The 14,479-nt window shown below is 55.2% G+C and overlaps 1 protein-coding gene across 1 annotated transcript in view; it reads left to right on the plus strand.

Moving 5' to 3' along the window:
- Positions 1–14,479, plus strand: part of ZBTB16 (zinc finger and BTB domain containing 16) — a gene marked incomplete at its 5' end in the record, with an annotated part of 53,263 nt that overhangs the window by 26,690 nt on the left and 12,094 nt on the right. Inside the window, one exon of the mRNA XM_084274983.1 lies at positions 7,758–7,844. Within this exon, the coding sequence (XP_084131109.1) occupies positions 7,758–7,844 (87 nt within the window). The remainder of the gene's footprint in view (positions 1–7,757; positions 7,845–14,479) is intronic.

Genomic DNA, 14,479 nt, shown 5'->3' on the forward strand with positions numbered 1-14,479 from the left:
CCGGGATGCTGATCCCTCCCCCCTCCGGCGCTGGCGCACGCGGCTCGTGTTTGTTATGGTCGCTTTGGCTCACGGCCCGTCCCTGGCGGGCAGCCAGCTTTGTGGGTACAGTATGTACAGTGAACACCGAGCCAAGCTTCTCATAGCACAGGATTCTGCTGCTTTTTTTTAATTTCTTTTTTTTTTTTTTTTTTTTTTTTTTTTAAATCCAGCAAGGGCGGGGGTGGGGAGATCTCTGCCCTGCGCTTTGCAAACAGCCACCACGAATTCCAGCGCTGTTATTTATTAAAGCAGGAGACCTTTGCACCTCTCCCCTCACCTTCCCCCCACCACCACCACCACCCTCGCCTCCCCTTTCCTCCTTCTCCCTTCGCCAGCCTGGGATGAAGCGGGGTTGTGTAGGCTTGGCGGTGTGAGGGGTTGTTTTCAGCGCATCGATGTGTTTCGTTGGGAGTTTGCCATGCGGGCGAGCGCCGTGGTTGGGATGGCTCATGCACCCCCCCCAGCCCCTACAACCTCCCCCCACTTTCTGGTGCCTCTGGGTGTCAGAGGCAGCAAACGCTGGGTTCCCTCACCGAGCGCTTACGGAAGATGCCCAATGGCAAAGGCGCCTTCAACCAAAGGACCAAACCTGGCCCTGGGAGGAGGGGTGGTGATGTGGTGCCCCAGTGTCACTAGGGGTGCTCAGCAGCGTTATTGCCACAGCCTCACAGGTGTAAGGTAAATACTCAGGGAGATGTTTACGCTTCGATGTACAGAGTGTATATAAAGCCCGTAATGTGGCCCAAAGCCCTCCCTAGGTGCCGCCCCACTCCCTGCTGCAGGCGTGCTCACGACAGCCCGCACAGGCGACATTATGAGTTGCCTCTCCCCCCAAAAACTGGAGCAAGCACTGAGGGAAAGTGAGAGGGGTTGGCCCTATGGTTGAGGAACACTGTGGAAGCTCGCTTGTGTTCTGGGATGGCAGCAGTTCCCTCATGGATCCGTTCCCATGTGCGTGGACCTTCCTGGGATTGTGGCGAAGGCAGATCACTGCCATTCCCCCCTCCCCATAATTAATTTTCCCCTCAGTGGGTTTGGAGCCTCTGCCCTGGGGACGGCAGCTGTGGGCTGGGAATGGGGGCGAGCACCCAGAGTACATGGGGATGCTCAGGGATAGGATGCAGGAAGCATGCCTGCAGCCCCCACCCCACCATCCAGAGACTCTCCTTCCCCCGCCCAAAATATGCTCCATGGTTCCTACATGGGATGGCAAAGCCACCTGGGATGGAGGGAGACAGGATGCCACATCCCACCCCTCCCTTGCCCCCTACCTGTTTTCAGGGGAGGGGGCTCATCCTGCCACCACCATCCGCCTCTTATTATCACGTATCTCCCCTTCTCCCCCTCCGCATTATCATCACTCTAGCGGTATCTCTGCTCCCCTTGATCCCCATTGCCCCCCAGCCGGTACCGGCGGTAGCTCCCCAGGGACGCCTCCAACCCCCCCCCCTGCCCCGGCTGGCCGGCGTCCCGCGCTCGGTCCCGGGTGATGTCAGCGGCCTGCCGGCAGGTCTGGATGTTCTGCCAGCGTTCCCGCGTTTATGATCATCCGCAGATGTGCATCCAAGAACACACTGTACCCACAGCAGAAATTAATGCAGGCTTGACTGCCGGCCAAGCCGCGCACACGGGGGAGAGGAAGAAAGAAAACAAAAACTGTTTAATGCTGTTTATAAATTATACACTGGCTGATGAAAAATACATTTCTATCCCCCCCCCCTCTCCAATCCCCCCCCCTCCCCACCCCCTTACCCCTCCTCCCCATCCTCTCCGCCTCGAGAGCCGGAGCCGTGACCAGAAGAACATGGTTTGCTTTTTAGCTCCTGTTTTGGCTGCGTTCCTGGACCCGGCCGCTGGGTCTGAGCCAGCTGCTTCCTTCCCCCTCGACCCCCCCACCCCCAGCCCTTACCTGATGAAACGTGTTTATTTTTCATCCTCCCCTCCTTCATGCCCCCCCCCCCGTTATTGAAGGTGGGGTGCAGACCAAGGCGCCGCAACCCCAACTCTCCCCATACCAAATGCATCCCCCCACATATTACCACAGCCATGGCTGCCCCCCCCACCCCCTACCCCTTCAGCTTTCCTCTGGATGGGGCGGGGGGGGGGAACTTCCCAAAGTTCTCTCGAGGTCACGGAGCTGGACACCCCCCCTCTCTGGGATGGAGTGTGTGGGGGGAATTAAATGGGGCAGAACCCCCTCCATCCTTCCCCATCCCTCCCCGCGCTCTCGCCAGCCGTTTGCGCGGCTTTTGTGGGGTTTGGGGTTGGTTTTTTTTTGTTGTTGTTGTTGGGGTTGTTTTTTTTTTTTTTTTTTCTTTTTAATACCGCTAATGTTTATCATTTGCCCAACAGGCTTGACAGATTTTGTTTCCTGTCGAGCGGCGCGGCTGCGGAGCCCCCCCCCCAACCCCCCCCCCCCCCCGGTTGCCAAGGAGCCGCCTCCCCGCACCGTCACGGGCTGATTTGGTATTCCGCACGGCGCCCCGCCGCATTTCTGTATGCAAGACAAAGTGTTTTGATGGAGGACGATTGCAGGAGTGTCTGGAGGCTGTTTGGAGTTTTATGGGCTGTGCAGTACGCTCCGTGCTCGCTCGCCGCGTGGGGCTGACGGGGCTTTCGATGGGGTCTGGCGTGGGGTTTTTTTCCCCGCCGAGAGAGAGCGCATCGCTGGCGGGGCGGAGGGAGAGGGGGGTGGTGGGGGGGGATTATGTAAGAACTCGCCTTGCTTTTTTGCTCCTGAGGTAAAAACCTTGGGGGAAAGGGGGTGTTTGAGGGGTGGGTTTTGGTTTTGTTGGGGTTTTTTCGGCGAGCGCATCGATTAGGTCGGTACATGTGAAACTAACAGCTCGCTCCACCCGTCGCCGTGCGGCGTGGGAATCGGCAGCGCCGGATGGCAAAGGCTGGGCGAGGATGCTGGCGGTGGCACTTCCCCCAAACCCCATCCACCCACCCCGCTGCTTCCCCAAACCCCAGCAGTGCAGACGGTGAGATGCTCTCAGAGCATCGCCGGCTCCTAGGGCTTAGGCTGCGTCCGCATCCCCTCCTCACCTTCGAAAGCCCCCACCTGCCTTTTATTTCCCCCCCCTTATATCAATTTGGTGGCAATTTGGGGAGAAAAGAGGCAAAGCCCTTTGCCTCTCTAACCCAAGCTGGCTCCGTGGCTCTCTTTTCATTTATTATTTTTTTAACCAGCCCTTCTCAGGCGTCTCCAATATCTATATTTATATTTTTATTTATTTATTTATTACTGTCGCGCAGAGATTTTTCACGACCGTCTCTTCCACTCGGGTAGAAACAGGGGAGAAAGGAAATAACAATAATAATAACAATAATAATAATAATACCAGCAATATCAGGAATCAAAGAGCGGCTTGATGTGGGCAAAAGAAGAAAACAAGAGAATGGGGTAGAGAACAGGCTAAATTTAAAATTGTAATTGGCTGACTTCCACAGGCTTGCGGGTGTTTTAATGACTCATAATAACTTCATTTAAAACCAGCTGAGCAGAAAATAGATTGGAGAGGAGCCTCAGGCCATTATGGATTTGTTGGGTTTCTTTTTTTTTTTTTTCTTTTTTTCCCTTTTTTTTTTTTTTTTTTTTGACAAGCTCTGTTTTTCGGCAGCCAGGAAGGCACTCGCAGAGGGCTCGGCTGCTTCGCTGGCCCGACTTGGTGGTCTGCCCAGCAGAGATTGTATAGAAAACCATGGCTGGCTCTTTTATTTATTTACTTATTCCCCCCCCCCCCACTCCCTCCTTCCCCATCCCGATTAAAAATAGATGCCTCGAGGTATTATTTTAGCATCGCTGTGGTTTGGTGCTCTCTTTCCACCACCACCACCCCCCCCCCTTCTCTCTCTGCACTTTTGATGTGGTAAATGGAACATAAATAAAATTGTTTTTGAAATTACTGAATTAATTAGGTAGTAAAGCGACGACAGTGCATAAATTTACTTGGCAATTTTTTATTTTATTTTTTTTTTCTCTTTTCCAATCCATATTTCCCCGCCTCCTCTCTCCACACCTTCTTGCCAATTACAGCCTGTTAATAATATATAATCCCGAATTTTTACTAATCCCCCAGGCCGGGGGAGGGAAGGGAGTAGCTGTCACATCGTACTGGCGACGAAGGACTGGGGAGTTGCCGCCACCGGCCCGTCCTCCCCTGCTGCCCTCCTCCCCACATGGAGATCACTGATTTCCCATCCTCATCCTTCTCCAGCTCTCCGCAGGACAGATGCTCACCATTCTTCTTTTTTTATCCCATTTTCCTCTTTATTTTGTTAATTTATTTATTTCCCCCCCTCCCTTCCCTGGGCTATGGTCTGTGTTTTTGGAGCACCTCTCCCCACCGGCTCCCTTGCCCCGTGAAAGTTTTTTCTCAGGGACAGATTGGGAAGGGGAAGGAGGCACTCACTGCCAGGAGAGGGGTGGGAAGCTGGAGCCGTCAAGGGGCCAGAGCCCCTCAATTAAGGGCAGGGGGGCAGCGCGGGCAGACAGACGCGCAGCGCTCGTCGCCGGGCTGCGGTGTTTTACTGCTTCCTGCCATCCAAAGTGGAGGGCCTGTGTCTCATCCCCAATAAAGTAATCGAAGTGAGTTGGGAGGTGCCGTTGGGATGGCAGTGGCTAAAACTAGGCAAGCTGTGTGTTGAGACCCGACCTGCTAAGCCTGGCTTTGGGTAGGGAGCTGGTAGCCTCCACTTGTGATCGTTCCGGGATATTCAGTGGGGATGATGGCCCAGGATGCTCAGTGGGATGCTGGCTTGGGATGGTTGATGAGATGCTCAATAGGATGCTGGCTTGGGATGCTCAGTGAAGATGCTTAATGGGATGCTGGCCTGGGATGCTCGATGGGATGCTCGCCGGGATGCTCAATGGGATGTTCACCATCACCCTTTCGAGCATCCCATTTCCAAGAGCTGCTTTAAACCCTGACCACACCGCCTGTCTCAGCAGGTGTCAGGTCATACCCTTGCATTTGGGAAACACAACAAGCCGAGGCCTGTCCCCTCCTCACAGCTTTGCTTTGGAGGCACCGCGGTCCCCGCGCGGTGCTGACCTTGCCGGGGCGGCGATGACTGTGCAGATAGATAACACCGGACGGAAAAAGTGGCAGCTCCACATTCGTTTGCCCCCAGCCTCTCACCACGGGGACCTTTATTAGGCAGGAGCTATAAATGCACGGCAGGGAGGTCGGTGCCAACTGCGGGGCTTGCGCCGAAACGCGGCTGATCCTTGGCAGCACGCGGAGTCCCGTCCCATCGGGAAGATCATCCGCAGATATCTGTGTACCGTAGGCGAGACGAGGCACTTGCTGAAAATATCCTCGCCCAGCTCGTGCGTACGTTGGGAGGGAGGGTAATTGTTTCTATGGGCGCCGTTTAAAGCACGAGGCGGGTGGAAAAGAGCGAGAGGGAGAGAAGAAAGCCTTCAGACCAGGTCCGGGATGCGCTGCGTTCAAACGCATCCCGCTCCCTTTAATAACAAACACCGAGCCGCGGTGTTGCTGCGTCGGGCTGTTGGTTGTGGGTTGGTTGTTGAGGTTGTGTGTGTGGTTTTTTTTTTTTTTTTCTCCCTGAGCCCTGTTATAATAAGCTCAGATGTTGGATGACATTTTTCCCGGTGACTCACGTAGTAAAATTAACCTTGAACTATTTACATATTCAATCGCCGCCTTCCCTCCCTCCCTCCCTCCTCCTCCTCCCCTCTCTGCGCGCGTGTGTACATTACAGGAATCCTGGCCCTGGATCAGTTTTTGTTTTGCTGATGAGAAAAAAAAAAAAAAAGAGGAGAGAGAGAGAGGAAAAAAATTCCCCTGCCTGGAGTACACATCTACTTGAGGGAAAGAACACGCAGTCCTGGCCTTTGGAAATTGGCAGGCGGCGTGCTGTTCCCGCGCTGATAAGAGGTACTGTAAATAAAACTGTACGGCAGCGCCTGCTGTAAAATGCCCCGCGTCTGTACTCATTGTTCTGACAGCTCCGGCTTTTTTTGGGTCCGCTGTTTTGGTACACGCTGTGCTTCCTTATGTAAGCGAGCGCGCCCGGCTCCTCCCGGCGTTCGCCCCTGTTTATTTTCGCCTCACCAGGAATTTTTTCTGGCCTCCCCTTTCGTGTCCATCACCCCCTCCCCCCCCTCCACCTCTCCCTGGGCCAGATGCTGGCTGACTTTGCCTCCCCTTGCCAGCCCTCCCCGCTGCCCCTCTGGCCCCAGCGTTGGCTCTCAGAGGGCCACGGAGTACCAGGGTGTGCATCCTGCCCCCACCGGCACAGAAGCAGGGGGGAAGGAACCAGCAAGCCCCCCGTGTTTCAGCACACCCCCGGTGCCGGAGGACCTGTTGCCGCGGCGGGTTGCGGTATCCTCACAGATGACACTTGGAGAGCGTCGAGTGGCGATGGAGAGCCATTGCCTTGGCAACTGCCGGCTGGCTGCGCATCGCCCGCGCCGGCGTGCCGGGCGGAGGGCAGCCCGCAGCTCTGCCCTATCGATCCCGGTCCCCTCGGTGCTCCGGCAGCTTCTCCCCACCCCAGGGGGTCTCAGTGCTCTTTCACACCGCGGGCAGAGAGAGAGGGCACCACCAGCGTTGCACGCATCCCCAAAAGCATCCAGGGCATGCGCACATCCTTTCGCCCCGCTGTCCCCCTCGTGTTGCCCCAAATCCCCCTCCCTCCCCCTTATTTTTGATTATTAATTCTTTTTTTGGCATTTACCCCCTCGCGAGCGGCCGCGTGGCCCGTGCGCGCTCGGGTTGTTTTGAATGCAAACTTGACATCGCGGCGAGGGTGGCGGAGAACAACATATGCACAGTAAACAGGCAGACTGTCGTATTGATTAACAGATGAGACCTCTATTATCGATCAACGCTTGGCGAGAAAATTTATCACTTTTAATTTCGCCGCTGCCAAATATTTCTGCCTGCGAGCCAGCCGTTACCCAGACAATTTAAAGGCGAAGGAATTCTCTTTTTAATGCATCTGGTGATACCTCCCTCTCTTCCCTGACATCGCTTTCTTGGTCAAATCCCACCCCGACCTTGGGGCAGGGGGACAGGAATGAGATGGGAGACGTTGTCTGGACCCCTGGAAACAGGCTGGTACTCTGTGGAGTGATAGCCCCCCAGCCTCATCCCAAAGGCCTCTCAGCTCCTTGTGAGGGATGTACCCAACCTTGAAATCTCAGAAACGGGTCCGCAGCTCTGTGCCAGTAGCTGTGCTTTGGACACAGTGCATGTTGTTAATCTGGTTGTATCTGTGGGTTAGTCATCTGCTGCTGGGCGTCCTGGGGCTTTTCTCCTCACCCGGTCCAGCAACACGCATCAATGGTGGTTTCCTAAGATTTCGCCCCCTAAATCCACATCTCTCCCCATCCCCGTAGTCCAGGAGCTGCTCACTCCGTCTCACAGTTTCACCAAACGCGTCTCTGGGTGGCTGCGATGGGCAGGGGCAGGAACCCCGTTGCAATGAGATGGGTTAGAGTGCTAACAACATGTGCTGATGGTTAGCGATTTACTTCTGTTTAAAAGAACCCAACCACAAACCCCACAAAATGTTTAATTTATTCCTGGTGACCACTGAGCTGTTGGGGGCGAAGAACAGGACCACAGGGCCAGGGCAAAGCACCCACCCTCCTCACATGGGTTTGAAGGATGCTGGTGGCCACAGTCCCCGCTCGGGTGTCCATCCCTCGAATAACCCTCCTCTCCCTCTTCTCTCCACAGCAGGTGCCAAAGCCCTGGTCTGCGATCAGTGTGGCGCCCAGTTCTCAAAGGAAGATGCCCTGGAGACGCACAGGCAGACGCACACCGGTAAGTGGGTCTTCCCTTTCCCCTCCCCACCCTTCGCTTAGGCTCTGGTTTAAGGTCTAGGCTGCCTCTGTGGCTTTTTGCCTGATGGGAGAGATTAACCCTGTGTGGTTCCCGCTTCTGATCTCGCCTGGGTCCGTCTCTGGACTTGGATTTCCTTAAGGTAAGTCGGTTGCGTTGGCTGCTGCGCTCTTCCTCACGGGTGGCTTTCTGCGTGCGTCAAAGCTCGTGTGTGACGTTGGGGCAGGAAGCCTCCTCAAGTGGCTTTTGATCCGGGGTATTTGCCATTGGCATATTCCAGGCCGAGTTGCGTGCCGGTGGCCTGAGTGAAAGGGGCAGCACAGCCCACATGCCTCGCACTGTTCCTTGAGCCACGTGCACCGAAACTCAACCAGCGTGCTGTAAGAGAAGCTTCCCAAGGGACAAGCACCCTTGTCCAAAGCGTTGTGATGTATGAGCTGCAAATCGTTTGCGTTCACCGTGTCCCTGCCATTGTGTTCCCCAGCCCTTAAGCGTAGCCGGCATCAGGGAGCATGAGGAGCTCTTTATGCTTTTGCTGCCTTGCTCAGGAAGGCTTTGCAGTCCTGGGTCGAGCCTTTCAAACCCCCAAATCCAGGCTGGAGCGGTGGGGAAAGGCACCCACTCCTCCCCATGCTGCATTGGGAAGCGTTTAACTGAGCATGAACTTGTCTCTCGGTGCTGAAACCCCTGGTAAATGCCACTGGTGGTGGAGTTTGTGTTGGGAGAGGGGTGAGGCAGCCAGGCTGGCACAGGGAGCCCAGCCAGTTTCACACCGAGGAGGGGGGTGAGGACCAGCGGGCGATGCAAAGTGCTGCGTCATGGGGCGGGAATAGCTCCGTCCGTCATCCGAGCTGGGCGCTGCGCTGGCCCAGCAACAGTTCATAAATTGTAAAGTAATTGCTTCTCCTTGTCCGGAGTTGTATGACTGGAAGGCCAGGCATTACAAACCAGGGTCTCTCTTAATGTTAAAAGCCACCAAAACCTACCCAAAACCCAGCTGAGGTGTGTGCCACGGGGTCAGGGGGAGGAGAAGGCTTGGTACAGGGCAGCCTGCAAACCGATGGGGCCGGCCACAGCCTGGGCAAGGAGTGGCTGTGGGGCCAACGGCCAGGTCCCCCTTTCCTGACATTTCCCAGACCTGTTGAGCATCCTGGGGCGGTGGGTGACAGCCCTGCTCCCCTTGGTACCCTGGGGTTCTGGAACCCCAGGTACAACAGCAGGATTGGGTGCCGTCGGCACCTTTTTAACGGAGCCACCACCCAAAAACATCCCACAGGTGCAAGCTGAGGGTTGGACTGTGCCAAAGCTCAAAGGGTGATGGGAAAACACAGCACAGGGGACACGGTGACCCAGGCAGAGCGGGATTATCATCCCTGTTGCCGGCTGTAAACACAGGCAGAGAGAGGCTGGATGACCAGGGTAGCTGAAATGAATCGTTTCCTCTCCTCAGCTGGCACGCAGAGTGCCCTACCCTAATTATAGCCGTCGCTATAATTAACCCCCTTCCCAAATATCGGCATCTCCCAGAAAGAATTTATTTGAGGGGAAGGGGGGGGAAAAAGGGGGTGCATTCTTTCTCTCCTCTTTGGCCAATCTCCCAGAAAACAAAAAAACCAACAAAACCCCAGCCCTTTTCAGTAGGTGCCTTCAAGGGTGGCGTTGAAAAAGAATCGTAAGCTTAAAAAAAACCTTTAAAAATGACAAAAAAAAATAAGAGTTTCTGCTTGTAAACACGGAGCTGGCTCCATACAGCCCGTCCGCCTCGGGACTGAGACGCCCTCTCCGGGTGTTCACTGTCCTTGGCCCCCATCCCGCCGCAATAGGAAAAGCAGCAACTGTTTTGGCTCATCCTCCAGCAGCGCGAGCTTGGTGCCACGCCGGGGCGGTGGAGGGGAAGGAGAAGGGGAGAGGGGGGAGCGTGGAAAATTCCTTACCCTTCTCCTGAAACGTAGAGGAAAAAACAAAATGCCTCGAGGAGGTGGCCTGAGTGCACCTTCCACCACATCCCACACACACCCCCCTCCGGCAAGGGATGCTCGAGCAGCCGGGCAGTCGCGCTAACGGGGCGCGGGCTCGCCGCCGACTTTTATAAATATCAGAGGTGACTCGTCTCGCGTTTCCTCCCGCGTGCCAGGGCAATTAACGGGCGCGAGCGTGCCAGGGCGCGGGCCCAGCACCCGTTTACTCCTGACCCAATTTCACATGGGCACGCTCGACGCCTGGGGTCCAGTGCGTTTTCTCCAGCGCCCTGCGGGCTTTTGGATCCGTGGGGTCGGCACGTGCCCTGCCGACCGCTCCACAGAGGATGCACGGGAGCCTTTGCTGTGCCCTACGAGCATCCCCCAGCCAGTGCCACCCGCAGTGGGGTGCAGAAAGATGCTAAAAGGAGAAGCAACACATAGCTGAAAACCGAAACGCTATCGATTCTTCCTCCCCCGCCCCACTTTTTTCCCCTCCTTGTTCCTTCTTTTCCTTGTTTTTTTCTTTTCCTGGGATGTTGGTAGCGGTTTGATTTAATAGTTGGCCAAACACAAGGGTCTATTTTATTCAGAGTTTACAGGCCTCGGGGCTGTTATTCCTCCAAATTTAATAGCATCGAAATTGCAGGGTTGGCGATAATTTGCCTATCACTTTCTGCTCTCCCATTGATGTTTATTGTCAGCGGGATGGAATCTCAATCCGATTCACTTAGATAACATGTCTGTTAAACATTTAGATAATTGTGCCATCATTAACTTGTCACATTATTTTAGAGATTCAAAACAGTCGTGCGGTATAAGCGGAGGTACAAAAGGGAGGGGAATCCAGCGTGCGAGAGCAGGAACCCCGGGAGAGGAGGCATTGGTGGCCATGGGATGCCCCCTGTGATGCATCCCAGGGACGGTGTCGCATAGTGGCTGCTCGGGAAGCACAGATGCCTTTGCAGGGCTTTAACTGCTTTTTCCCCCCACCTCTCCAAAAAGTAAAAGACAGAAAGGGACTCTGCTCCCATTCTATGGGTGCGCTGAGACACGTGGTGGGGTTTTTTTTTATTTCTTTGGGGTTTTTAAATGCCTGAGCACCTGGCATTTTTCTGTCACAGAGCATCCTGGAAGCCCTGTAGGTGGCTCGCAGTGGCAAGGCGGGCAGGGTCCATGTCAGAGCTGCACCGTTACATGGGCAAGTGCCATCTCTGTTGCATTTCATCCAGTTACTTCAATGTTTGACTTATTTTTTTTGCTTTGCTTCCCCTGCCTCAAAACGGTACCGACCTGAAACACCCCTGCAACACCCTAGACCCGCGGCACGCCATTCTTATGGGTGTCAGAAAGTCAGGGTTTTGAGCCAAGTTTGGCAACGTGAGCCATAAATTGGGTTGAAACATCACCTCTGTTTGCCTTACACTCAGTGCAGCGCTACGGGGGGTGGCCCAGCCACCTCTCTGCTGGGATGCTCCGACGACAATGCCAGCGGATGGGGCTTTTCTTGCCAGTGGCACTTGATGACAACATCCCCGCTCCAGAGGCAGGTAATGTGATTCTTGGCTCATCTCTCTGCGTCCTCCTCTGTGAGGCAACGGGAGCGGTGTGCGGCCACGCGAGCCGCTTCCTTACCAAAACTGCCCCAGCGTCTTCCCAGGCTGCTGTGACTTTCTATTACCGTTTGACGGGACTCCGGAGAGTTTTCAGAGCACTGCTTGATGAGGCTTCGGGGGGAAATACCGCCGGATAGCATCTTTCTCCGTAGCTGGTGATAACGCACTGTAGTATTAAGTACGCTTAGAGGTAATTATCCCTCCCCTGCTTGCTTTGGTTCCCCAGTCCCAGCTGGGGAAGGGAGCGCAGGCGGTGCTGCGTGGCGATGCCCAGGCGATGCTGAGCTGATTTCTTTCCTGGCGGTTGTGATCGTGGGTTTCGGATGCTGAAGGTAGGGAAGCGCTGTGAGAGCCCCCTGTGTGGGTAAGAGGTGGTGAGCGATGGACATGCAGCCAAGGTGGGAGGCAAATCTGGGTGGGCATTGCATGTAGAGGGCACAGAGATGTTGCCCCTGGCACCTTCAAACTGGCAGTGCCCATCAGGAATCCTTGACCTAGCTGGGAAGATGGGATTTGGGGCCAGGGGAGCTGCTGCTGGAGGCATCTTGGAGGGAGTTCTGGCTTCAGTGGCAGCCGAAATCGTGTAACGCTGGCGGCAGAGGTGCCTCTGTGGTTGTTGTGGCCTTTTGGGGTATGGGCATCTGAGGGGAGCCAGACATGCCATGCACAGACGCAGTGTTTCGCGTGTGGCATCTCCTGCAAACTTGTTTATGAGAATTTCATTGAAAAAAGGCTGAATGCTTCATTTTGGCTGCTCGGGGGGGAATGGTGCTCACTCTCTCTGACTGTGGGCTGTGGCAGAGTGAAAGGAAAGGGACAAGCCAAGGAAGGGTGAAGCAGCAGAGCGCTCTGGCTGCATCCCGACTGCAGAGCCCTGGCTGCTTAACTGCTCTCACAGCGAAGTTCATCTTTAAAAAGCAGAGAAAGGATGAGCAGGAGTGCCCAGCTCGAGCCCAGCACTGCTACTGTGCTTCGCCGCTCGTGGTCTGCATGGTCTCCCCACATAGGAAGGCGTTTTTTGCCGATTTCAGTAAAGACAAGGGCTGGGGTGGCCATGCATCCCATCGGAAGCCTCCATCGCTTGGCCACAGCACAAGTGGCCAAGCCACATCGGCAGGCTCACCCCACAACACCTCATTAGCACCATCCCGGGCTTCTGCGGGGTTTCGGGTCCTGGGGGGTGCAGCACAGAGCCCCTTTGTCTGACAGTAATGTCCTGTGACAGCGCTTGAAATCCGAGTCCCGGCACGCATTCCTGAAACAGGGAATCTCCCTGCACTCCCCCCCCACAAGACAAGGCTGCTTGCTTCCCCCCACCCTGTCTCCCCCATCACCTTGCAGCAAAAAATTCCCGGTGCTTCAAGGTGGGCTCTTGGGGAAACGTGGCTAGATCTGGCTTGGCACAACCAGGCGGCTTCGCCAGAAAACAAGCCAGGAGATGGGAGCACGGCAGACCCATGCAGCCACCTCCGAAAGCGGCGGCCGAAGGCCGGCCTTTAATTTTCCTGTGCAAATACTATTTAAAGCGTGATGAGAAAAGCCCTCTCGCTAAGCTACGGAGAAATCTTTCTTGTCCTTTAATTCTAGATGAAGGGGATTAGTGTGAACATATTTAACCTCTGACCCACGGACAAAAGCATTATCAAATTTAGTTGCCGAGTGGCTCCCCATTTAACCGAACCGGTGCGGTATCTCAGCGATTTATATTTTCTTTCTTTCTCCCCTCCCTTGAAAGCTTTAACCTCCATTGTTGCCCCCGGAGCACGAGGAGGGGGGTGGACACAGGGACTTGTCAGCCCTCCTCTGCTCATGGTTGAGATGCCTGTCCGAGCCCCCCATAAGGGAACCCGGCATGGTGCAGTTGCTGCTAGCACCCTTGGGGGGCTTGGACAACCAAAAAAAAGCACAAAAAAACCCATAGCAAAGCTTTCTGTAAGTCAGGGCTAAACCTTTCCCAGGTTTCTTCCTTCCCACCCGCCCATGGCAGCTCAGAGGATGCTTGCCCATGGCTTGAAAGCGCAGAGAGATGCCTCTTGTGCCCCTTTGCTGTGGAGTGGGAAGTCCACTGCACTCCCGGACGTTGAGTTCCCAGCAAGCTCAGGGATGCTTGGCGTTGCCGTGCCAGGACTTTATAAACCAAGGATGAAATGCAGGGCAAGGAGGCGGCCGGGGTCTCCTGGTCCGGCAGAGGAATGCCGAGAGAGGGGCCTCCCGTCAGGAGCCGGTGTCCGTTTACAGTGCATCTCTCATAAACCCGGCGGCGGGGGCGAGGGCAGGGGGACCGGCCCTCCTGGTATGTGATTGATTATCTGGTATTTATGCCATTGAGGACTTTTCAGCGGCTCGGGGTCAGGGGGTCATCTCATGTGTCTTGCTGCAAATCCGCTTCCTTTTGTACAGTGCGGGCTGGGTGAGCAGACACACAAAAACAGCTTTTTCTTTTCCTTGGGAAAAAGGGGAGGGGGGCGGGCTGGTGTCAATGAATTTTTTTTTTTCAGCCTTTCCTGAATAGTGTCCTTTTTAATTCCAAAGAACTTTTAATTAAAAGTAGCAGGAAAGTTCATCTCGACAAGGTTTAACTTACCTTAGCAGTTACTTTTGTCCCTCGGGATTCGCCTCTCCCCGCTTTACTAAAACATAAAAACCCACGCGAAACGGAGGGAGAGGCCGCTCCCGGTACCGCTTTGCATCTCCCTGGGTTTGCCAAGAGGACCTTTTCATCTTTTCTCTTTAGTCCCCCCCCCCCCACCCCAACCCCCCTCTCGCTTTTTAAATGATGGGGGCACAGGAATAATAAGCCGACGCTGCGAAGCCCCAGCTTTGTGCCTCACGGCAGCCGGTCGCTCCGCTGGCCGTGCTCTGCTGGTCTGCTCGGACCCCCCCACACACCCACACCAAAAGGGGCCCTTTCATGGGCTGGGATGCGAATCAGGGCACCCCAGCATCTCCTCGGGGCCGCAGGAGTGGTGCCACCCCAGCCAGGCTAGACCCAGGAGTTAAGTTGGGTGGGCAAGGGCAGGATGATGGAGACGGCAGTGGTGAT

The sequence above is a fragment of the Gallinula chloropus genome (genome assembly GCF_964237585.1).
Source record: "Gallinula chloropus genome assembly, chromosome: 24".
Classification (NCBI taxonomy): Eukaryota; Metazoa; Chordata; class Aves; order Gruiformes; family Rallidae; genus Gallinula; species Gallinula chloropus.